Genomic DNA, 26693 nt, shown 5'->3' with positions numbered 1-26693 from the left:
CCCACCTAGCAGTTCGAAAGCACGTAAAAATGCAAGTAGAAAAATAGGGACCACTCCGGTGGGAAGGTAACAGCGTTCCATGTGCCTTTGGCGTCTAGTCATGCCGGCCACATGACCACGGAGACATCCTCGGACAATCGCTGGCTCTTCGGCTTTGAAACGGAGATGAGTCGGAAACAACTAGCACGCATGTGCGAGGGAACCTTTACCTTTACCTAATAGCTAATTACTATTTTGATTTGTTTCCAGGAAAAAAACTGGTTCTTCTGAAAGTATAACTACAGGTATTACACATCTGAAAGATTAACATTCCCCACCCCACCTTTTACAGCAATAAATTTGTGTTACAGTTTTCACTTACAGGTAGTCCTTGGCTTATGCCAATTTGTTTAGTGAGTGTTCGAAGTTACAACCTCATGAAAAAAGTGACTTATGATTGTTGTTCACACAACTGTTGCAGCATCCTCATGGTCACCTGATCAAAATTCAGACACTTGGCAACTGAATCATATTTATGACAATTGCAGTATCCTGGGGTCATGTGACCATCTTATGTGACCTTCTGGCAAAGAAAGTCAATGGGGAAACCAGATTCACTTACCAACCATGTTACCAAGTTAACAACTACAGTGATTAACAACGGTGGCAAGAAAGGTTATAAAACTAGGCAAAACTCATTTAACAACAGTCTCACTTAGCAACAGAAATTTTGGGTTCAATTGTGGTCCTAAGTCGAGGACTACCTGTAGTGTAAAACCCCATAATATTCTCAGTAAGGACACATCAGATATCAGATAGAACTGTGCAATGTATACTTTTAGCAGTTAAAGTTGTCTCACTTTATACTTGGCTAAATTAGATTGGATTCTACTTCTCTGTTATCTTTGCCCCAAGAAAGGGAATTAGTTTCGGAAGTCTGTTTACAGAAGCCAGAGACCTCAGCTTAATGAGTCATTTTGCATGTGGAGTTTGTGGCATCATTAAGTATGCTGATACTCTCATTCCTCAAGGAAGGGTGGAATTCCATTCTCTGTGCTGTTCTTCTCATTAGCAAGTTTGTTATGCTATAGAGTAGTTCAGAGAGGAAGGGTTTTCCTGTTCCCTAAGGTGATATCTAGGGTGCCTTACCAACCAAAATTTTAGCACTGACTAGTATTAATTAATGTAATATGTTGCAGCTATTGTAATTAGTGGCTAGCATACATTGATCTAGTCATGAAATCCTTAATTAGATTGCTTTTCTTTTAGAGGTGGAGACATCTACTAGTCCCAAGGAAATCAGTGATATAATTTACTCTTTCTATTGTATACCCATAGAGAAATATACATGAAAAATGCTACATGGAATAACAGAAAGCCACATGGGTGCTTTAGCAAGGCTCCTGGAAGCCAGAACCTCAAAGGAATACACATTTGCTCAGCAGCTAAGAGCAGCTTATTGTTGGCAAAATCCACTTTTGCAAATTTGCATTTTCAAATCTTTTATGTTTTATCCCTAATTTGTAAATTTATTACATATATCAAAGTTTTTTTTAAAAAAGAAGTAATTTGTATGCATGAGTATAAAAATATATGGCACTCTCCTTATAACTTGAATGCCACAAGAAAGTTTCTACATTTCAGTTGCTCATCTCTTTCTGAGATGCTTTAATTTTCTTAATGGGGATTAATGTTTATGACGCTTTAAATGATGAAGTTATATTTCACGCTTTTAATTTGAGCCCTGAAATTATTCTAATTAATTATTTTGCCATGTCATCATGTCGTCTTTACATTGCTTTAAAGTCATCATATCAAAAACACTTAATCAGTATTTCTTCAGTTAAATCATTCCCTTACAGTGACAGTTTAGTTACTTTCTGGTTGCTTTTTGAAAACAAATGTGATGACTATTGGAATGATATTGCAAATTAATATTCCTCAAGTAATTACTATAGCTTTAGAAACTGTGTACATATGGTTCATTTATTACCTGTACAAGACCAGCTTAATTCTTAATAAAATTTTATATATATTTGATGCCCTGCAGTGCCAAAATATTTTTTACATCTTGCTGTCTTTTGGTCTTTTGCTTCTAAAATCCTCAGTGAGGAATTCTGGCTGTTGAAGTCAATTAGATCTGCAGGTCAGCAGTTTATAGAAGGGAGCTGTTAAACAATATTAAGCTTGTCTGGTTGCAATTTGTTTCTTAGTCAGATTAGATTTTATTCAGGCTGTGAACTGATGTAATATACAATATTGTATTTGACAAAAATACTGAAAATGCTCTTGAAATAATAAAGGATTAAAGACCTGTTGATTTCCAGATAGGACCCATGGATCACCAATCCGAAAACTAAATTTCACATATCTCACCAATTTATGGTTGCTTAACTACATCTTGCTAAGGAAACCTTAGTAACCTCATGTAATTTGTTGAATCATTAATAATGGTTTATTATCTCAGTGTCTAAATTTAATAATGTTCTAAGCCAAGATCATAGAAACATAATGATGCCTGAGAATTACGTGTGAAACCAACTTCTGAGTTCCCAAAGAATCATTAACATGACTTGGGTTTTTATTGGGAAACCTTTTCAGATTAACTAGATTTAGGACTGAATATATAATGATAGCAAATACTTGTGCATGGGTATGAAATGTTCTTTTACATATCATTGTTCAATCATAATTTATTCCCCTGAAATAAAAAGAAGCCAGTTTAAGGCTGCAAGAAATGAGCAAATGCTCAAAATTAGCTAGTTTCTTATTTCCAAGCTTAAAGAAGCATCTTAGTCATATTTGCAACAATTATATAACACAGCCACTTCTATTTATAAATGATGTATATGGGTCATTTCCAGTCCAACTAACTGCATGAAGTATCACAACAGATGGGATGTATCATTGTAACTCAGTGATATGCATCTATACCACACACAAAAGACTGATAGGCACATCTCTAATAGTTCTGTGCAATCTTTGTCTAAAATTCTGGAAACCTGCTTCCCAGTGATGATAAACAATATGGAGCTATATTAGAAGTTAGCAAGCTATCGTTATTCTGGAACGACGGTGTTGTGCTTTAATTAATCTCTTGTAAGACTTCTATGGTCTGTGTAAGCAGATATAATTAACTTTAACAGGTCTCTCCAGATAGTTTAAACTCGTAGAAACACCTTTTATATAGAAATACCTTTATTGCAATTCAGTTGACGTTGTACAGCATTTCCAAGATATTCCCGAGGTGTCTCCAAGGTTAGAAGATGATAATGCTCCCAGGGTCTGCATATTGGGACCCCATGTTTTCTGCTAATGAAGCATGGCTCACTAGGGAAGAGGGAGGAGGAAGTCCATCCCAGAAAGGGGAGGGGAAAGGAAATACATCATATAGTAGGGGGGTCTGACTGCCCACATTGTGATTTCTCCACCCAGCCACGTGGTGGCAGCACACTCCCCGTCTGGTATTTCATAATACCACCATATAAATCCCATAACGGTAGTTATGCAAATGCAAATACACGTTTGTGGTTTGTTGTTGTCAGAAAACGCCTAAGAAATATAAGTAATACATCTGAGAAAAATATATAAAAATAAACATGCATACATATAAATGTAAACTTGAGGGATATAAAAAATAAACATGATATATGAGGCATAAAAACCTGAGAGATATAAGAGGTAAACATGCGTCCATATAGGACATAAAAACCTGAGATATATAAAATAAACATGCATACATATTGCAGTAATAAACTGCCATTTCAGGCTGAGGTTTTGCTTGTTGCGTTCAAGACCTGAAAGATATAAAAGAACATGCATATATATTGCAACAATAACAATTGGCTTTTCAGGCTTCAATAGTCTGGATCAGGTTGAAGGCACTTTTCTTCTTGAAGGCAGGATTCAACAGGGAAAGCAACGAGTTCAGTCTTCAAGAGGTAGAAGCAGAATGAGTTCTGTAATGGGTCTGATGAAGGTTTTTATGGTGCCTTGCTTTGCGACCCTTACTTCCACTTTACGTACCTTCCCATCGTCGCTGAGAATGGCCTTCTCGATAAGTCCCATGGGCCACTCAATTCTTTTAACTTGTTGGTCTTTGAGCAGAACAAGGTCTCCAACTTGAAGATTGGGGTTAAAATGAGACGTTTGAGACTGGAGCGTGACTTTGATGCTCCCCGCCATGCTGCTCCCCGCCATAATTCGAAGCAGGGTTGGATACAGGTGGTTGCTGTGGATTGCCTGGAAGTGGATCAGGATGCATAGCCATATCGTGGTTGTCGCTGCCACATTCTGTGCACTTGATGAAGGCTTTACAATTTTTAGCAAAATGGTCATATGAGGCACAGCACCTGTAGCGTATTCGTCCCCACCACCTGAATTGCTCCATTTAGGAGGAGGTGGTACACAATGTGAGTTGCCACTGCCTGAATCACTCCAAAGAGGAGAGGATGGTACAGGAGGTGAAATGCTACCACCTGAATCACTCCATAGAGGAGGAGATGATACAGGAAGTGAGATGTCCATCTTTCTTGTAGACACAGCTCCACGTGAGTCTCTGTGTTGAGCTGCTGTGTTATCATACCTTGGTGATGGTAATGGAGCAGGCACACTGGATTCAGCGAAGTCGAAGCTGGGTTCATTGTTTGTCCAGGCGTGATGACTTATAAACCTGCAAAAATATGAGAATAGGGGAAAGGAAAAGAGTAGGTCGAGTTCCTTTCTGGCGGTAAGGTTGAGATCACCAACAACAGCTTTGAAAGTTGTTTTCCGGGGTCTGAAGTCTTCTGGATGGTCATTAAACTTTGAGAGGCTATTGGCAGTGAGCTCTCGACGAGTCACGTGTTTGGCGTACTCAGGGAGGTCTGGTCTCTCACTCTTTGATGCTGAAGAAACTTGTGGGACCTCTTGGGTGTGAGAGTTCTCTGGTGAATAAGGATCAGGTACACCAGGATAGAATGATGTTGCAGGAGCATTTAGCTGTGGTGTAATCTCTAAAATTTGTGCTGGTTGTTGATTCAACCATTGATCATTGCTGGAAATTATGTTGTCACTGGCAAGAGGTGATGCTGTTTGAAGTATTGGCGCACCTGTATAGTGGGGTTGTCTAGGTGCAGGTGTCTGCAGGCTTGGGGTCTGGGTGCTGTCTGTAGGAAGCACAGTTGATGCACCTGTGCTGCTTTGAAGAAGAGGTGTAGGCCCTGGCAGGTGCGGGACTTCTGTGCTCTTTATGGGAAGCACAGTTGACGCACCTGTGTCGCTTAGAAGAAGAGGTGTAGGCCCTGGCAGGCATGGAGCTTCTGTGCTGTTTGGAGGAAGCATAGCTGACGCACCTGTGGTCTTTGACTGGTGAGTGGGGGGTGCCGAAGATGCACTTGTGCTGTGGTGTTGAAGGAGTGCAGGTCCTTGCAGTTTTGGGATCTCTATGATGTTTGTGGGAAGTGCAGAAGATGCACTTGTGCTGCGGTGTTGAAGGAGTGCAGGCCTTTGCAGTTCTGGGATGTCTATGATTTTTGTAGGCAGTGTGGAAGATGGCTTTGCATTGTTGCAAACATTTTGCTTTAACACATATTGACTGGTGCGTTCCATCGGATCTTCCACTTCTATTGGAATGGAACCCTGTACATCAGTATCTTCCTGTGTCGCTTGTTCGAAGGCCTTCAGCTTTGCTAGGGCAACGGCTTCTTTCCCTTCAATTTGCAGAATCTTTATTTTGGCTGCCATCTCTGCTTGATGGGCTTTCTCCTGTGCTTCCATCGCTGCTTGACGGACTTTCTCCTTTGCTCGACGGGCTTTCTCCTGTGCTTCGCGGACCTTTCTTTGGAGTTCTATTTCAGCTTCCTTTCTGGTTAAGGAAAGAAGCACGTCCTTTTCTTCTACAAGCGCACGAGCCTCTAGTAGCTTGTCATGTATCGTTGAAGCTCTGGAGCGAGAGGATCTAACAGAGCATGCTGTGCGTCTGCTTGAGGTAGACCTATGAGATCTAGTTTCTTGCAGGTCAGCAATACGCTTTTTTGCCTTATACTTTGCCCCTTGCACCAGGAGATCTCTTTGCTGGTTCAGATCCTCAATCTTAATTAGTTCTGCTGAGGAATCATCTTCATTAGAGTCCTTTAAGAAAATTGTGTATTTTGCAGATAGCCGCTGGTAACGTTCATAAGCTGCAGATAAGCGATCTATAGAGTCTCTTAATGCAGCAGGATTACCATCAACACTGAGCAAAATTCTCATGGCGTATGCCGTTCTGTCCCATCGTTCTGACAGATTAGTGGAAAATTCATCTTTCATTGCCTCATAAATTTCTCTGAGTATCTGGGTTAGGTTTATTGTGCGCATGGGTCTTCCAACCTCTTGATGCAATTCAGGGTTGTTTGGCTGAACCGGCTGTTCGAAATCGATGAGACACTCCGCCATGGCTAAGACAGGTACAGAAATTTTCTAGATATTTTCTGATTAAATTCAGTGAACTTCGCTATTTGACCACCAGGGGGCACTTTCTGTATGGTCAGAAACTTCAGGGAAGTTCGCCTGTTGGCCACTAGGGGCACTTTTTGTGTTTTAGGGACTTCAGGAAAGTTCGCCCTTTGACCACTAGGGGCACTTTACACGTGCCTGAGGACAAGCCTTTTAATTGCTGAGCAGCTACTGGAATGCTGTTTGTGTAGGTGAGTACTCCAATGAACTTTACCTCTTGACCTCTAGGGTCGCTGTTTGGATGCAAGCCTGGTACCTTCCCTAGCTTAAGTTGGGACATTAAATGAAGCAAGTGCTCTGCCCTATGACCACAAGCTGTGAGCCGGTTTGAAACCCTTGGAGGAACTGCCTCTCCGTGTTGAGAGCTAAACCGTAGGCTGTAACTTGTCACTGACAGAGGTTAATTGCTCCCTCATTCCTTTGTTTAAGCTAGTGGGCTGGGTAGGATTGATTTGCTTGCTGAATGATCTCCGTTTTGGAGATTTAAAACATCTATTTTAGGATTTTAGATCATTTGCCTATCATATAAAAAATGCTTGCATAGCTTGCTATAAGTGTGAATCAAAGTCTCTCTCTGTATACAAGCTTTTAGATGCGTTTCAAATTTGCAGACAGTTTAAGCGTTTCAGATTGGCCACGAGGACTCCTGGACTGTCACTTAGCAACTAATTGTTTAATGGCCCTTTTATTGTTGTTTCTCAGAAATCTTTATTTGCAAAAGAGAGAGGAAGGAGAAAAAATTGCTAGCTGGCAAACTTTTTGTTGGAGTTCAATTCAACTTTGAAGACAATGGCTATCAATGAATGCTTTTCTCTCTGTATAACATGCAAGCTTACAAGCTGTTGCACAGCTCGCATTCCTGAGGTGGGGTTAACCACCAAGAGCTGGTTACCAGGACAACAAATTACTTTATTGTCTATCCTTCTGACCACTTAATACCTGGCCAGAGAAGCAGAGTTCTTTTTCAAAAGGTGAATCTCTGAAACTTCTAGAGAAAGACTATTTGAAATGCAGGCAGGAAATTTCTTTAAGCTTTCTTTTGGTTTCACAAACTTGAAGGTGCAAACAGTCATTCTAATTGCAGGCAAGAACTGGCAGAGAGGCAATGAGATGTTTACTAGCCTTTTCAAACAAGAGTTCACAGAATGTTATCTACAAATCCTTTGTTACCTCTGCCTTGCTCAAAACGACATGCACATGAGAGATGCAGAGAGAAGGAATTCAGATTGCATTTCCTGACTGTTTAAACTTGATTGTAGAAACGTTACAGACTTTAAATTGCAGATTTTAGAAATTAAAACACATTTCTAACTGGACTTTAAACTTGATTGAGGTAAACATATGCAGCCAGTAAGGATTAATTGCTGATTTTTTTTTCACTTAAGCTTTGCAGATAACATGCATACACAATGGATTGCAGGCAGTAAAAATTAATACTTGTTTTTTGACTGAGCAAGGATGCAGAGAGAAGGAATTCAAATTACTTTAATCTTGATTGCAGAAACATTTTCTAACTTTTTGTTTGTTGAGCAACATGCAGACAAGAGGAATTTAAAATCATCTTCTAACTATTCTGGAACGACGATGTTGTGCTTTAATTAATCTCTTGTAAGACTTCTATGGTCTGTGTAAGCAGATATAATTAACTTTAACAGGTCTCTCCAGATAGTTTAAACTCGTAGAAACACCTTTTATATAGAAATACCTTTATTGCAATTCAGTTGACATTGTACAGCATTTCCAAGATATTCCCGAGGTGTCTCCAAGGTTAGAAGATGATAATGCTCCCAGGGTCTGCATATTGGGACCCCATGTTTTCTGCTAATGAAGCATGGCTCACTAGGGAAGAGGGAGGAGGAAGTCCATCCCAGAAAGGGGAGGGGAAAGGAAATACATCATATAGTAGGAGGGTCTGACTGCCCACATTGTGATTTCTCCACCCAGCCACGTGGTGGCAGCACAATCGTCATTCAAATATTAATGAATGGCAGTTCCTAGCTTCCTTCACCATGGATTTTACTGACTAGTTAATCACAAGAGGACATAGATTGCCTAATTTTGAACTGAACATTAAGTTTAAATAAGTTATAAGGAAGTTAAGCTATGCATACCGATGTATTATGTGGGCTTCTTTATGCATGATGTCATGCTACTTTCCAGGTTGTTTGTATATTTCTGGACATGATTCAAAGTTTAAGTTATGAATTTTGAACTCCCAAATCAAAGATATGCTCTAATATTTGGCCACATACTGCAATGTATATGAGATTTTACTCAAAACTAGTAAAGCTGCCTACATTTCCTTTAATTGTTCATTATTCTGGAGGCCTGTTTGCTTCTGCATTACTTCTCTCACTTCCTGAGATCATTAAGAACTGCAGGAAACAGAACTCTCTCTTGACACACTGTCCATCTTCCCAGACAGATTTGGCATTGTCTTTGCTTCCTTCAGTTCATTTCACACTCTTTTTTGGAAACATTTCCTTGTCATTTCTTATCTGGTATACTTGTCTGAGTCAGTCTTGAAGTCTTTATTTTATTGGGTTCATTTTGGTTGTAAGTGTTGTGGTGATGTCTTGTGCAACCTACTTTGACTTTTATCAGATGGAAAAAAACGGAATATTCATGAAAGTAGTAATTAACCTCAGGCACTCAGAAGTAGGTTAAATGCTGGAAATCAGAACTTTCAAGAGAAAATCTCAGATTTAAGCCCCTGGCCAGCCTTCAAGATAATCCTGTTCATTCAGTAACCTCTGTTGTTTTTTCCTGCTGAGGATTGTGTTCTTAAGCTCTTTCTCTAATGACATTGTAATGGTATCCTCCCTAGTGGAATATTGTTTGTCACTTGGGGAACTTGTCGCATTTAAAGAGGATGGCACAAAGGAGTAATGAGTGCCACAAGCAAGCTATGTGTATTTTTCTCTTTCTTTTAAGTAATCCGGGATGTTCTGGTATAAGTGGCCCCCTGAGATTCACAACTTTCAGCTCTGGTGCAGATTCAGAAACTCTAATGCTTCTGAGGTCATTAAACCATGAGTTTAACTCCTCTGTATTCAGTGAAAGTTCGTGAAGATTTATAGTCCTGATATGCTGCAGTTCTATTTCTGATTCAGAATATCCAGGATCCAAAGTTTTTGAAATTTCTTGAATGTAAATTTTATTGAAATGAATGGCTTTCCTCTGCAATTGATTGTGTAAATATGTTTTATTGGTATTATACAGTAGTATTGACTGGCAGTAGATTTAGGATAGTTCTTTTAAAAAAGAAGTCACGTAACAATAAATCATGGGAATCTGGATGAGTTTTTTGTTCCAAAATGTGTCTTAAAAATCTGTTATGTATCACAGAATATTTCTTTTTGTGCTTTTTATTGACATTGTTCTCAAAATTTAAAAGTTTAAAGAAAATGTTCAAATATTTAGAATTATTTTATCAGAAACCACTGAATGAAATGGGCAATGCTCTGCTTATTGTTCAAAGTGATTTGAAATTACAGTAGCCATATTTTCTTAAGAAAGATAAAGGACGAACCTGAAAAAAGACAAATCTGAAAAAGGTTCATAAGGATAAAAAAAGTGGTTTATAAACTTGCCTTACAAGGGAAAATTCAATAGCAATATTGAAAATTCAATAAAAACTGCATATTCTAATAAAAATATCTGAAATCAAGCAGTATATGTAAATTTATTTCCCTGTTTTTCACAGAACTGTGAAAGGTTGCATTTAGTGATACAATTTGTGTGGGGAAAAGTTATATGAGCAAAATAAAGGACATAAAAAGTGAGTTTGTGAAAAATAAATCTAAAGTATAGCTTTCTAAAGTAAAACACTTCATAAAAGACGTATAGTCATTGTACTTGAAAACCATCTCAATTACCAAGTAGAATAGGGATGAATAATCTGAAGAGATTCCCAACTCTCCTTTCTCCACAATAACTGGAGTACTGCATTTCTCACACTTTTTCATTATTTCCCCCTTGAAAACAGCAGATAATAGGTGAATTAATCTCTGATAAGCTTTAGAAACTTAAAATAAATAAATAAATCAGGGAGAGAACTTTCATCACCACCTCATGTTATCCATGGCTGCTATGACCCTGTGACAAATAAAAAGTGTGATCCTAAGTTGCACAAAGTTTGTCTATCTTGGGGTAGAGAAATCACAACTAGCTTGAAAATTTTGATTGCTCAAAAGCCATAATATCTGAAGATAAGAATAGAAAACTATACTGAAAATGGATTGGAGTTTTGAAAACAGAAATTAATAAGACATGTTTCGGTACACAGTTATGGAAAGCAATACTAAGTCTACTTCTAGAGATGTATATTTATTAAAACTTTAGATGGTACAGAAGCTGTTCCACAATGTTCAGCTTCAGATCATATCCATACCTCCTAGGGAGGTTTTTTGAACAGCAAAACTCTAACAAAATGTAAGCATGGATTTGCTCAGAGTGAAATGCTTTTAAAAGGCCTGGAAAAAAATATCTGATATGACAAGGAAAGTATCAGTTGTGACTCTGACTAAAAAATTCTCCAGAAGGAATTGCTGCTGTTGAAAAGATTCCTCCTCCACCTTTATGACAGGAACTAGAGAACGGTTTCTAACAATCCTTTTGGGTATGGACATGCTGATGGTATGTGTTGGGATAATCCACCAGGACAGGTAAACCACTGCAAAGCAGAGCTGGCCTGATTATTATCTAGGAACTGTGTGTGTGTGGATGTACCTTGAAGTCTTCCAAAGGTTACAGTAATGAGAAAAAAGACCACCCTTTTAAATACATAGAAAATAATTATAGTAATTTCATTAACATTTAAATTAAATTTACTTTTTGTCTTGATCACAAAAGGTTTTTGTCCTGGCTGTAAAGCATTGCCATCTTGTGAAATGTAAGAGATATGCTTTCTTTGCAGCTGTATTTAACCTGTGGAGCTGCACCCTCATGGAGGCCTTGGGGTAGATTGTAATCATCTGTTCCTTGATAGCTTATTCCTGATTGTCTTGTATTAGTTACAATCCCCAGCGCATAGCTATGTATCATGGTTGTTCTCTATTTCATTATTCTACGGAGTTATAATACTAAAATATAAGACTCTTAAACTTACTTTGATAATTGAAGCAATGTACAATTTGATAAAAATAACATATTTTTTTACTAAAAAAATAGTAATTTAGGGTTGAAAATGTTTCTGTTTTCTGCCATAAAGAATCAAGTCCTAATGCCAGTTCCATTGTGCTATTTTCTTGCAAAGAAATTATGTAACTACCCTTTGCATCTTGATTGCTATAATGCTGGCTGCAGGAATTCTTGAAGTCCGTACAGCTTAAAGTGTTGAGAAACACTTATAATGGGAAGCATTCATCAATCTTTGAGGAAAATTAGTCAAATACTTTATGAAATAGAATTTAAAGTGATATACAGCTATTGGATTTCTTGATTCTAAAAAAAGAAAAAAATGAGTAATTTGCTGTCATAACAATCTTTGCTTCAGTCACTTCGGGAAGGTACAGTGTTTTAAAAAAAAGAATTTACCTACAAGCTTTTCTTATAAAAGATATCAAACATCCCATTAAGAGCCAAGCTCAACATGCCATTTATCACATCCACATCAAATTATATCTGTCCCTACTTCCATAATCATTACCCATTTCTAGACTTGGCTATTCATAGAATTATTTCCCACACTTCGTTCAGAAGTATAAACAAGGCATAGGTAATCCTTGACTTATGACCACAATTGGAACCAGATTTTCATTCACTAAGGAAAATGGTCATAAAATGAGATGTCATATGTCATGTGGTCACATCGCTTAGTGACCACAATCCCAACATTGCTGTTGTTAGGTAAATTTTACTTGTTGTTAGCCAAAATCTTACACCAATCCAAGCCATTCCAGGCTTGGTCCCTCCAGCTTTGAGCCTCAGTCAGGTAAGGGACTGTGTCCAACTGCCTATCTCCCCCTTGCCCCCCATTTCTGTGCCCTCATTTGCAGGGCATTGATCACCCTGCTTTGTAGGGCATCAGAATCCTACAGCTGCTTGCCATGCCTTGGAAGCTGCAGCTCTCTCCCAGTCCAGTTGCCCTCTGCACTTCAGGACCCCTGTCACCCTGTGCTCTGCTGCCTTGTGTCACCTTTGCCATCTTCTTGCTCTCGCTGCTAATGAGGCATGTCTGGCCTGTCTGCCGAGCCCTGCTAGGGCTGGCTTTGTACTGCAAAAACAGAAAATTAAAGCTGAAAGTAGCTCCTGAGGCATAATATGCCAAAACAACCCTTTGTAAAGATCTCATAGGCAGCCCTGGGCTGACTTTGAGCTCTTTTGGCTCCCCTTTTCATAGTGCAAAGTCATTCTCTGAAATCCTGTGATTCTGTAGCTAGTCTCTCCCAGCAACTAGAGCAGGCACATCTTATCAGCAAGTGGGAGCAAGAAGATGGCAAAGGTCAGCTGGGGTGGCAGAGGGCCTAAAGGCCATAAATGAGATGAGAGATAGGCAGTGGAGGAATTGAAGTGCCCTTGTGGTTGTAAGTGTGGGGAATCTGCCAAGTGCCTGAATTCCACTTCCCTCCTTCCCCTATTATATCTTTTCAGAGTTCTTACCTCTAATGTTGATTATGCCTTAACCAGAATGTGCAAAATGTCCCATACATACAGCACCAAAGGTTGCATCCTGAAATTTCGTTGATCACTCCACATTTTGTGCCTGTGGTACAGTCAATCAGCATGCAGCATTTCTAGAATAATTAAACTGCATTGTCATTCCAGTGCTTCTGAAGTGCTCACTTATTTATAAAGACTTCCCTTTGACTTGTATATTGTTGTAAAAACAAAGTGGGAATCTGACCATATTTATTTTCTGTTGGAATTGTTCATGAATAATGGTTACTAATTAAACATCTGAAGCTCATTCTATCATGTTCATTATTTGTAATTAAGCATAGCTTGGCAAATATCACATGTTCGAAGCCTTCAATACTTGCTGGTATAATGTTTGTTAGGTTGACATATAGTCTTACTGAATTAACCTGCTCTTGTCTGATAAAGAACACTGTGATCCTACATGTGTTTTTCTATGGTAGTTTTGGAGCTGTGTTCTGTGCCTGTACAACATATTATGGCAAGTGATGAAGTGACTTCTTTTCCTTCATCCTTTCAGTTAATTCTGTATGTTCTTTTCCGCCCACCCATCCCTTTGTCCTGTGCGGCTGATTAAACCTGGCTAGGACCCTGCAGTGGGACACAGACCCTTCAGTGCTCCAGCTTCAGTCTGACTCTGAACTTGGGTATATGTCCACTCTTGTTGTTTTATGTTATAGTATGACTTCATTGCATGAACTGACTTCCTAAGTAGGTTTTTTTTCTATATTATTTTCTTCTCTATCCTTATTGTTGTGATTGTTATTAATAACTTTATTTAATTCTATCCAACTTTCCACATTGTCTGTTCAGTTCTGAAAATTTGGGAGGAGCCATATCATGCCAAGAAAATTTTAGCAAGACTCTCTGAAAGGGTCACTTCTGAGCCATCCCAAATTTATTCAGATGTGGTGTCCAGTGGTGGGATTCAGCCAGTTCGCACCACTTTGGCAGAACCGGTAGCTAATTTTTTGTTGCCCAGGCTCAGAATGGACTTCCAGAAACAGCATCCACACGGAGAACCAGTTGTTCACATATTTGAATCCCACCACTTGTTGTGTCGTCTACTTTCACAGAACTCTGGGGGTTGTAGACTTCTTTTTGTTTCACTGGAGATGGAATGTTGAAGCAGCATGTTTGTGGAAACTGTAACATGCATGTGGATATAGTCTAACAACATGTATTTCTCTAACGTTATCAGCATGCCAAATACTTTCCCTACTATGCTTTTGTGTTCATTGCTAGCAACATTCTTTTCATATAGTACATCAATGTCTTTCTCTTTTCGCCTTATACAATCTTATTTGTATGATAATTTTGAAAGTTACAGCCAATAAATAATGAATGTAGTTAATCTTTAATTCTTTAATGTAAAATATTAATGTAATACTTTTGCCCTGATTGTTTTTAACTTAAAAAGGCTGTCATGTTGTGGAGCAAGTCATCACCCTTAGCATCATCCACAAGAAAACCTTTGGATACTACTTCCGCCATATAAGTGTTTGTAGGAACAACAAAATAAATATATAGCTGCAATTTGGAGCTTTCTTTGGAAAAATTTCTGTTTGTCTAACAAAACAAAAAGGGGTAGGAAAAGGGTTAACGATAGGCAAATGGGACAATTTGGTACAATCCTAACAGTTTGGATTCTGTAGATATTTTGTGAATCCACCCACCTACCTATAGGCATCTGCTACAAATTGCAGTAACAGAATATATTGTGCAGTGGCATAAGTCAGTCACAGGGTCTGTGTCATGATGCTCCAATTCTTGTTTCATCACTTGCCTTATCCCCTAGTTGCTTATGCTTATTCTTGCCATTTTATGAGAATATTTATGACATGTTCCATAGCTTTGCCTGCTCTAACACAGATAAATATGTGTTATTATTTCTGGAGTAAAGATAGCATAAATGAAGTGTAAATTTAGAAGGAACTCCACTGGATATGTGAGAGTATTTCTGAATGTTTAGCCTATAAGAATGATATAACAAGGTAGCCTGACTTGAAGAACAGTGCTTTTAGTATAGTCTTAAACATAGAAGTACTGGTTTATTTGCATTCTACAGAAAGAAATCTAGGAGTGTTGAAGAATTCATATTGTATATCATAATAAATAATGTGTCTGATCTTTTAGAGCAGCGATAGTCAACCTGTGATACTCTACATGTTATTTCCAGTGTCCCTCACCAGTAGTCTGGTGTCCTGGTATCCTGAGAATTACAGTTTAGCAACATATGAGTGTCACGGGCTTTTAATTCCTCTTATAATACTTTATGGTGGTGTTTTATTCAAACTACTGTGGTGGATAAAAAGATCATCCAAGAATTGGAGAAACAAAAACTATGCTTTTCTTTTAAAGGCTAAGTTGCTACAGAAGTCAGTATCCAATTTGTGGAATTTTTTGCTAGGTGCAATATTCCAAAGCAATCTGGAATGCAAATCTTATCTCCCTAGTTGCATGAATATCTTGCCCTCTAAACTAAGAGAGAAATCAAGGGAAAAGATACCTCATCCTGGGAAGCTGACACCCTCCCCCCCAAAGAATTTCAGGAAGCTTGTTTCAGTCCTCAATGCTTTGTGTGTGTTTGTTCTAGTCGCCGTTTACACAAGCTTGGAATCTCCAAGATCACCCAAGTGGACTTCTTGCCTCGGGAAGTGGTGTCCTATTCCAAGGAGACTCAGACACCGTTGGATACTCATCGCTCTGAAGGTAACTTTAACTTCTTATACTTCAGAGAGGAATTTTATTTCAGTATTATTTTAAGATATGACAATAATTGATACTTCAATATTAATTCATATTCTTTATTAGGAATCACAAATCAACTTTTGCTGGCTTGTTTTAGAAGCAGTCTTTTTCACAGTTGTTTGATTAAATTTGCTTGCTGGCTTATTTCTGATAGAACTACGTTTTTTAATTATTTACTTTTCAAGCTCAGCTAGGCAACTTTTTCCTCTTTAGTTTTTATTGTTTTTTTGGATGATAGATATCATCCTTGACCATCACTAGTACCCTGCTTCTCTTTTAAGCCTTTAAATTACTTGAGCCCAAAGTAATTAAATAAAAGCTAAAATTAGATTCTTCCTCTCTGATTATCTCCTTGCAATTGGAGAGCTGTGATTTAAACAGCAGGGCCTTTTTGGTGCAAGCATTTCACCAATATAGGCAATTAGCTGCAGTGTTGTTAGTTTAGAAGATCTTCTGTGGAGGAACAAAAATCATTTTTTATCATACTGAGTTCGTTTTCCTTATGCTCTACATTCCCTTTTGTCTGTGCATATTTTTAAGCATGTTCTGCTTCTGCTGAGTTCTGGAATTTGGGACAGGGGGAGGAGTGTTTTGATGTTGATTATTTCTGATGGTTAGGCACACTTTGTAAATTTGATTTTATTGCCAGCCTACTCTTTGGTGAAGAACAAATGAGATATAACCTTTAAAATAAATTCGTTTTCTGGGACATTTGCCTATGTGCACTAGATTTCTTTTCTATTATGTCCATGACCCCTTTGGCATTGCTCCCTTTAGTTTATGAAAAAGCAGTCATTGCCTCCAGATTTAATGGAGGTTCATTTCAGGAGGTGACAGTGCTCATCATAGAAAATACCAACTTGGAGAAAGGTGATCTAAACATTTACTGCCTAAGCTGGTGCCTGGAACAGGTTCCAAAGTGTTCAAAAACATTGTTTCTTCCTCAAAAATGGGTATTGATGAAATTAATGTGCCATTAGCTGGCTATGATAATTTGAATCCAACATAAAGCTATTATTTAACATAGTTAAAAATTCTACTATGTAATTTGACAGAAAGAGACTTCTCCAAATCAGAAACCTGGAAGCAACTTTTCTAACAAATTTCCTTTAAAGACATTCATTCTAACATTGCTCTCCTTGTACAATGTGTGCCAGACTTCTTGTAGATTTTTAAAGGTGAAAATCAAGTTATTTTGCAAGAGAAATATGGTTTATCAATGGCAAAGGCTTACTCTTCTACTGTATTTCATTGTTTTAAAAGGGAATTTTATTATATACTTCAGAAATTTACAAAGGGTACCCTCTAGTGGTTCAATTAAAACTGACATGGGGGAAATAAAGGAAAAATAGCTTGCAAATTGGTGGCTGTAATACATATGGTCATAAAACTGATTTATCTATCTGGAAGGAGCTAAAAAATATATGGGTGAGATTATAGAATTTTCCTCTTACCATATTAATTCTTCTCTTATACATGTACTTCTGCTTTGTTCCCAGAACAAAACTAAGTCTTCTTCAATGAAAAATTGTTGTTAGTTGCGAAGTTGTGTCTGACCTATCGCGGCCCCATGGACAATGTTCCTCCAGACCTTCCTGTCCTCTACCATCTTCTGGAGTCCATTTAAGCTCACACCTACTGCTTCAGTGACTCCATCCAGCCACCTCATTCTCTGTTGTCCCCTTCTTCTATTGCCCTCATTTTTTCCTAGCGTTAGGCTCTTCTGCAGTGAGTCCTTCCTGGCCAAAGTATTTGACTTTCAACTTCAGGATCTGACCTTCTAAAGAGCAGTCAGGGTTGATCTCCTCTAGGACTGACCAGTTTGAATGCCTTGCAGTCCAAGGGAATCACAGGAGTCTTCTCCAGCACCATAGTTCAAAGGCCTCAATTCTTTGGCGCTCAGCCTTTCTTATGGTCCAACTTTCACAGCCATACATTGCAACTGGGAAAACCATGGCCTTGACTATATGCACTTTTATTGGCAGGGTAATGTCTCTGCTTTTTAGTATGCTGCCTAAATTTGCCATAGTTTTCCTCCCCAGGAGCAAGCGTCTTTTAATTTCTTGGCTGCAGTCCCCATCTGCGGTGATCTTGGAGCCCAGGAAAGTAAAGTATGTGACTACCTCCATTTCTTCCCCATGTATTTGCCAGGAATTGAGAGGGCTGGATGCCATGATCTTGGTTTTCTTAATGTTGAGTTTCAAGCCCACTTTTGCACTCTCCTTCTTCACCCACATCAAGAGGCTGTTTAGTTCCTCTTCACTTTCTGCCATTAGAGTGGTATCATATGCATATCTTAGGTTGTTGATATTTCTCCCAGCAATCTTAATTCCAACTTTTGATTCATCTAGCCCTGCCTTTCTCATGATGTGCTCTGCATATAAGTTAAACAGGCAAGGTGACAGTATACAGCCTTGCTGGACTCCTTTCCCAATTTTGAACCAAATAGTGGTTCCGTGTCCAGTTCTCACTGTTGCCTCTTGACCCGCATATAGGTTTCTCAAGAGACAAATAAGATGGTCTGGTACTCCCATCTCTTTAAGAACTTGCCACAGTTTGTTGTGATCCACACAATCAAATGCTTTAGCATAGTCAATGAAGCAGAAGTAGATGTTTTTCTGGAACTCCCTAGCTTTCTCCATGATCCAGCATATGTTGGCAATTTGATCTCTAGTTCCTCTGCCTCTTTGAAATCCTCCCTGTACTTCTGGTAATTCTCGATACATATACTGCTGGAGTCTAGCTTGTAGGATTTTAAGCATAACTTTACTAGCATGTGAAATGAGTGCAATGGCGCGATAGTTTGAACATTCTTTGGCATTGCCTTTCTTTGGAATTGGAATGTAAACTGACCTTTTCCAATCCTGTGGCCACTGTTGAGTTTTCCAAATTTGCTGGCACATTGAGTGTAGCACTTTTACTGCATTGTCTTTTAAGATTTTGAATAGCTTAGCTGGAATACTGTCACCTCCACTAGCTTTTTTGTTGCTAAGATTTTCTAAGACCCACTTCACTTCACATTCTAGGATGTCTGGCTTGGGGTCAGTGACCACCCCATCGTGTTTATCTGGGATGTTAAGCTCGTTCTTGTATAGTTCTTCTCAGTGCTTTTTTTCTAAAAAAAAAGGTACCGGAACTCAGAGGTGCTGTCACTGGGAGCGATGCCGGTGTCTTGCTACGGCGTCACCACCTGTCCTTTGCATCCTGCCCCTGCAGCTTGGAGCCACATGCCACAGGGATTCCCCTCCCCACAGCCACCGTGGGGATTCCCCTCTCTGCAGTTGCCACGTCGCGGCCCATGCTGAGCCCCCACCCAGAGCTGCTCTGAACCCCAACCCAGAGGTGTGTTCCTCGTGGGAGTGGTCTCCAGTGCCAAACAGCTGATGGCCTCTGGCACCAGCACTCATTCACTTACTGCCCCATCACTTCCAAATGCAGTGAGTGAGCGAGCAAGTGGCATTTGGAAGCGTTTGGAAGCGATGGGGCAGTAAGTGAGTGAGTGAATGAGCAAATGGTGTTTGGAAGCGTTGGGGCAGTAAGTGAGTGAGTGAACGAGCAAATGGCGTTTGGAAGTGATGGGGCAGTAAGTTAGTGAGCGAGCAAGAGGCCTTTGAAAGAGACGGAATGAGTGGGGGAGAGACTGAATGAGGTGCCTTTGAAAGAGACAGAGGAGTGAGTGAGAGCGACTGGAGGCTTTTGTGAGCAAGGTGTGAGTGAGTGGGGGGGCTTTTGCAAGCGAAGGGTGAGAGAAAAAGGGAAAGCCAGGCTTAGGCAACCTTGGCTCTTTTATGATTCGTGGACTTCAACTCCCAGAAGATGTTACATAACATAACATCAACTGGAAGATGTTAAACTGTCCTTCTGTTTCTTTCCTTCCCAAAAATTGTGTTATTGAGTCCTCTCTAAGCTCTGCTGATCAGCTTGTCCTGGATTGTTTTGCCGCAAAATGGAATGGTTTGCAAGTTGCAGTTGAGACATCTCATTTTAGATATATCACATATAATTGAAGATTGTAATTAGTTGCATGTACACATTCAGCAAGTGTGATGTATTTGTGCTGGCATTTCTAGGCCTCTTTCCAACCACATCCAGAAAAATTTGTAACAAACATTGGAATTCTTAAGGCCATGTTTGGTATTTCCCAACAATCTGTTACTGGAAGGAAAAAGCAATCCCTGATGTGTTACTGATCCCAGAGAAGCATTTGCATGTATGCAGGTATCCTTAGGGTGCCATAGTTATGGATGAGAAATATTGGTTGCAAAGTTGGCATTTCTGGATGTAATACAGATATTTTGGACTTATTTTTGTTTCTTTGCATGTTTGATATTTTTAAAAAGGCATATGCTACTGACTACGCTTATGCACATATGTAACATCTTTTGCTAGGATACATGACCACTGCTTGTCCAGAATGTGAAAAGTGAAAGATTGTGACTAAACAAAATTTTAATGTACAGATAATACCACCAGAAATTATTTTAGCTTTTTTAATAAATGTTGTTATTGATGTTAAGCACACCATGGAAAACATCATATATTGTTATGTATATTATTATTATTATTATTTATTGCATTTATATACCGCCCTTTCCCTGAGGACTCAGTTAATTATTTAAGTTAATTATTTAAAGACTGAAGTGCAATATAACTAGATCCTAAATAATCTATTTTTCAAAACACACAACAGTCCAAACTGTAAAAGTAAAGTCCAAATTAAGAATATTTCATTCTTAAGAATTGTTTAATTTAAAGTGGTTTAGTTGTAATAGATGGTTAGATTCAAAATAGTTTTCACGAGTATGTACAAAAGATACTATTTTTTCCTAGCATCAGCTAAATTAGACATATTACATTGAGAAAAATGTTTCTCATTTCTTTCCTGTTACCTTTATTGATTTCATTGCAGAGATGTTAACATAGGAAATAGATTATTTTGTTATCTAATTTTACCTTCCAAAAGACAGAAGTAGATGAAAAATGTGAGGGTCTTTCCTGTTGGCTTTTTTGAATTAGCTGTTTTTAGATTCTAAAAGTTTAGTTCTTAAAGAGGTAACCCTGTAAATAATTTTAATGTCCTCCTCTAGTGCAGGGTAGGCAACCTTGGCTCTTTTATGACTCAAGGACTTCAACTCCCAGAATTCCTGAGCCAGCATGGCTCAGCTTGGAAACCTCTCCCTTTCCCTTCAGCATGGCTGGCTCGGGATTTCTGGGAGTTGAAGTCCATGAGTCATAAAAAAGAGCCAAGATTGCCTATCCCTGCAATAGGCTTTCAAAAGCCAATAGAGGGAGCTTTTTTTGTTGTTTTTTTGTGGAAAAAAGGTGCCGGAACGCCATTCTGAGTGTTCTATGAGAAAAAAGCCCTGGTTCTTCTGTGTAGTTTTGCTACCTCTTCTTAATCTCTTCTGCCTCTGTTAGGTCCCTGCCATTTTGGTCTTTTATCATGCCCATCTTTGCATGAAACATTCCCTTTATCTCTCCAATTTTCTTGAAGAGATCTCTGATCCTCCCTATTCAATTGTTTTGTTCTACTTCTTTGCACTGTTCATTTGTGAAGGCATTCTTATCTCTTCTAGCTATTCTCTGGAATTCTGCATTCAATTGGGTGTATCTTTCCTTTTTCCCCTTGCCTTTCACTTCCCTTCTTTTCTCAGCTATTTGCAAAGCTTCCTCAGACAGCCATTTTGCTTTCTTGCATTTATTTTTCTTTGGGATGATTTTGGTTACTACCTCTTGTGCAATGTTGTGAACCTCTGTCCATAGTTCTTCAGGCACTCTGTCTATCAGATTTAATTCCTTAAATCTATTTGTCACCTCTACTGTGTATTCATCAGGGATATGATTTATTTCATATCTGAGTGGCCTACTGCAGGGGTGTCAAACTCAATTTCATTGAGGGCCGCATCAGCATTGCGGTTGCCCTCAGGGGGCTGGGTGGGTGTGGCCTGGGTAGGTGTGGCCTACTGGGTGGGCGTGGCTAGAGTGCGTATGGCCTACTGGGTGGGCGTGGCAAGCTCTACATTGTTCGCATCAAGGGTGCCTATGGGGGCCTGAGTAGGAGTGGGACAGATCTGAGGGTCTCTGGCAGAAGGAGGGTCTCTGGGCTAGGGCAGTGGGGGCCATTCCCTCACTGTTTCCAGGATGGCTTCGTGGGCCACATGAAACCACTTTGCGGGCCGGATCTGGCCCCCGGGCCTTGTGTTTGACATGTCTGGCCTAGCGCTTTTCCCTACTTTCTTCAGTCTATTCCTAAATTTTTCAATGAGAAGCTCATGATCTGAGCCACAGTCAGCTCCTGGTCTTGTTTTTACTGACTGTATAGAGCTTCTCCATGTTTGGCTGCAGAGCACATAGTCAATCTGATTTCTGTTTTGGCCGTCTGGTGATGTCCATGTGTAGAGCCGTCTCTTGGGTTGTTGGAAAAGAGTGTTTGCTATGACCATCATATTCTCTTGACAAAATTCTATCAGCCTGTGCCCTGCTTCATTTTGTACTCCAAGGCCAAACTTACCTGTTATTCCGGTTATCTTTTGGCTTCCTACTTTAGCATCCCACTCCCCCATGATGATAAGGACATTATTTTTTGGTGTTAATTCTATAAGGTGCTGTAGGGCTTCATAGAACTGGTCAATTTCATCCTCTTCACCACTGGTGGTTGGGGCATAGACTTGGTCTACTGTGATATTGAATGGTTTGCCTTGGATTTGAACTGAGATCATTCTGTCATTTTGGTGATTGTATCCCAGTATTGCTTTTCCTACTCTTTTATTGACTATGAAGGCTACTACATTTCTTTTGAGAGATTCTTGCCCTCAGTAGTATACCTGATGGTCATCTGAATTAAATTCACCCATTCCTGTGCATTTTAGTTCCCTGATTCCTAAGATGTCAATGTTCAGCCTTGTCATCTCTTGTTTGACCACATCCAGCTTTCCTTGATTCATGGATCTTACATTCCAGGTTCCTAAGGAGAATAGATCTTTACAGCATCGGACTTTCCTGTCACCACCAGATGCATCCACAGCTGAGCGTTCTTTCGGCTTTGGCCCAGTCACTTCATTCTTTCTGGTGCTACTAGTACTAGCCCTCTGCTCTTCCCCAGTATCATATTGGACACCTTCTAACCTGAGGGGCTCATCTTCCAGCATCATATCTTTTTGCCTTTTGGTACAGTCCATAGGGTTTTCATGGCAAAGATACTGGAGTGGGTTGCCATTTCCTTCTCCAGTGGATCACATTTTGTCAGAACTTTCTGCTATGATCTGTCCGTCTTGGGTGGCCCTGCACGGCATAGCTCATAGCTTCATTGAATTATGCAAGCCCCTTCGCTGCAACAAGGCAGTAATCCATAAAGGGTTTATAGTGTTTAGCTTTCCATTTAATTAATATATAAACAAATGCAGTGCCAGTTCAATGGTATATGGTGATCCTAGGCCACATTGACTGATGGTACCACTTCCCAACAACACAAAGATTTGCATTTTTACAATTATTTGAAAAACAATGGTATTGGTACCCCTAAGGTTTGCTGCCCTAAACCAGTGTCTACTTGGGTATCCCTTAAAGCTGGTTCTGAACAGATGGATCAGGAAGCCTAGGTGGTGTCAAAGGCCTGCAAGCATGTCAGGAATCACAAGCAGCATCTGGAATAGCTCAATAATAACAATTCTCTTGTACTCAAGACAAAGAAGAATTCTCTCCATCCGTTGCTAGTTTAACAACAAAGACAGTCACTTGTCTGAGATGGTATAGGTTCTCCTTCTTAAGCAGGGGGCTGGACTAGAAGACCTCCAAGGTCCCTTCCAGATTCTATTCTATTCTATTCTATTCTATTCTATTCTATTCTATTCTATTCTATTCTATTCTATTCTATTCTATTCTATTCTATTCTATTCTATTCTATTCTATTCTATTCTATTCTATTCTATTCTATTCTATTCTATTCTATTCTATTCTATTCTACCATATTTTCCGGCGTATAAGACTACTTTTTAACCCATGAAAATCTTCTCAAAAGTCAGGGGTCGTCTTATACGCCGGGTGCTGAAAATTTAGGGACAGGGCTGGCTGGAAAACCTGGAGCGGATCTCCCATTTAGTCTGTGCAGGGAAAGCGGGACCAATTGGAGAAGAAGCTGCAGTCTGTGATTTTTTACAGGCTGGGGTCTGGGCATCTTTCCTTCTAAAGTTGAAGAGCAGCTGTAGTATATCCCAACTTGAAAGGCAGGTGGGGAAGGCAGCAGCCAGAGCAGCGGCTTAGCTCTAAGGACACATTTGACTCAGGAACTGGGTGGGCTGGCTGGAAAACCTGGAGCGGATCTCCCATTTGGTTTTTTTAAAAAAATCCCATTTATATCCTGCCCTTCTCTGAAGACTCAGGGTGGCTTACAATTTAAAGCACAAATCAATGTGCTTAGCAATAGCCTTCATTCTGTGTATATGCCTGTTTATTAGGGCTTTCACCCCCCCCAAGCAGCATTATTACAAAGTCAGCTTATTGCCCCCAACAATCTGGGTCCTCATTTTACCTACCTTGGAAGGATGGAAAGCTGAGTCAACCTTGAGCCTGGTGGGATGCGAACCTGCACTAATTGCAGGCAGCTGGTGTTACTTAAGGCTCTGCGCAGGGAAAGCTTTAGAGTGAATTAGGAAAAGTGAAAAAGTTAATTAGGAAAATAGGGAATGGTTGCTGGAATTGGGTATGTGTAGTTTAACGAAGAGAAGGGTGAGGGGTGACATGATAGCAGTGATCCAATATCTCAGGGGCTGCCACAAAGCAGAGGGAGCCAAGCTATTCTCCAAAGCACCTGAAAGCAGGTCAAGAAGCAATGGATGGAAACTAGTCAAGGAGAGAAGCAACCAAGAACTAAGGAGAAACTTCCTGACAGTTAGAACAATTAACCAGTGGAACAACCTGCCTCCAGAAGTGGTGAATGCTCCAACACTGGAAGTTTTTAAGAAGAGACTGGACAGCCATTTGTCTGAAATGGTATAGGGTTTCCTGCCTTAGCAGGGGGTTGGACTAGATGACCTCCAAGGTCCCCTCCAACTTCATCTTCTTCTTCTTCTTCTTCTTCTTCTTCTTCTTCTTCTTCTTCTTCTTCTTCTTCTTCTTATTATTATTATTATTATTATTATTATTATTATTATTATTATTATTATTATTATTATTATTATTATTATTATTATTATTATTGCTTAATCCACTTGCACTGTTTTATGTTTACATGTTTGATGACAAACAGCCTTATGTTTATAAGTGACAGTTTTCCTACTAAGCACCTGCATGTCATAAGCATTTGAATTAAAATTACCATATTAAAATCAAATCTGAGGTTTTTTAATTTTTATTTGGTGTGCGTTGGAAGAGGGGTAGTCTTATACGGCGAGTATAGCCCAAACCCTATAATTTAACAGGAATGTAGGGGGTCGTCTTATATGCCCAGTCGTCTTATACGCCGGAAAATACGGTATTCTAATCTAATCTATTGACTGCTGTGGGAAACAGAGCCAATTCCCAGTTCTAGGAACAGAATTAATCATACCTTGCCTAGCACATAAGTGACAAGGAACAGAATTCCTTGACCAACTGAATTTTGTAAAGAAACCAAATAATGGCTACCTCTGTTTGTTGTGAAAAAGAATTCTGAAATTTTCAATTGCTTATGGCACTCCAAGGGAATTCTCTGTAAAATAGAATCATTGGTTTATGCTTCTGTCTTGTGACACAGTCTAATTCAGTGCTCCCCAACCTTTTTGGCACCAGGCACCAGTTTCATGAAAGACAGTTTTTCCACACACTGGGAGGAGGGAACTGGCTGTGTGGTCTGGTTCCTAACATGCATGGACCAGTAATGGCCCATGGCCTGATGATTGGGGACCCTTGATCTAATGTATACCACCTATAGTCACTTGTCTGTGAATGAACAAATAATAATAATTAGATGATGAACTTAGGAAACTGGGGTTCATCTTCTTGCTTGACCATAGTTCTTAATGGGTTCCTTTGAACCATTCATTCTCTTTAAATTCAGCCTAACTCAAGGATCTGTAATGGGGAGAAAGTTAGGAAAGGCCCCTTAGACAGTACCTGAAGAGACCAAAAGAGTAAGTTCAAAGAGCTTTTATCTAATACTTATTTATACCTGGATAGAATACTTTGTCTTCAATAGAGAACCGTGATCTGTTTCTTATTACTACTTCATGTCTCTTTTATTACTTCCTGGGGATGATTTATGATTTATTTTCCTCATTGTTTGTTCATCAGTGTAAATATCCAGCAAGGTTCCCAGTTCAATCCATTAAAACAAATGGGCAGTTGACATGCCTGATGAAAACTAGCCCCAGATGATGGCTGATGGCTTTGATTTCAGAGTCTTCATGTCGGCTGCAAGTAATGGGCTCTGTATTTTCTCTCATCCTCCTGTTCTGACATTTGAAAGCAGCACTATGTTGTGCACTTGGAGATGACCCCTGTATATAAACGTAACCCCATTTAGTTAAAAAAAAGGAAAAGAAAAACATTTTCAACTAAGAAAAATCCTGCAGCTCAGCATATCTATCTAGTTAAAGTTCACTAGTCAAACAATTTCCTTCCATGATCTAAATGTTTTAATGCAGGTGTTTCGTTATATGCCACACAGATGTATAATAGCTGCAAGTAGACCTATTCAACTTTGTAAAAGCAGAAATGTGACTTTTACATTACAGGCTGTCCTCAACTTACAGTGGTAATTAGGACAGGAATTTCTGGTTGTAAAGCATGAGGTCACGTGGCAATTAGTGATGGAAATCCCAGCATTCCTGGTTGTCATTGTTGACTGAATTCCACCATTCTTAGCCAAGAATCAC

General features: G+C 39.4%; 1 protein-coding gene across 1 annotated transcript in view; it reads left to right on the top strand.

Annotated features, from left to right (window-relative positions):
• Positions 1-26693, top strand: part of DYNC1I1 (dynein cytoplasmic 1 intermediate chain 1) — a 204736-nt gene that overhangs the window by 19394 nt on the left and 158649 nt on the right. Inside the window, exons 5-6 of the mRNA XM_081343261.1 lie at positions 13680-13739; positions 15689-15804. Coding sequence (XP_081199387.1) covers positions 13680-13739; positions 15689-15804 — 176 coding nt within the window. The remainder of the gene's footprint in view (positions 1-13679; positions 13740-15688; positions 15805-26693) is intronic.

Source organism: Vipera berus (assembly GCF_964194415.1).
Source record: "Vipera berus genome assembly, chromosome: Z".
In the NCBI taxonomy this organism is placed as follows: domain Eukaryota; kingdom Metazoa; phylum Chordata; class Lepidosauria; order Squamata; family Viperidae; genus Vipera; species Vipera berus.
This window is presented reverse-complemented; position numbering and strand designations above follow the sequence as displayed.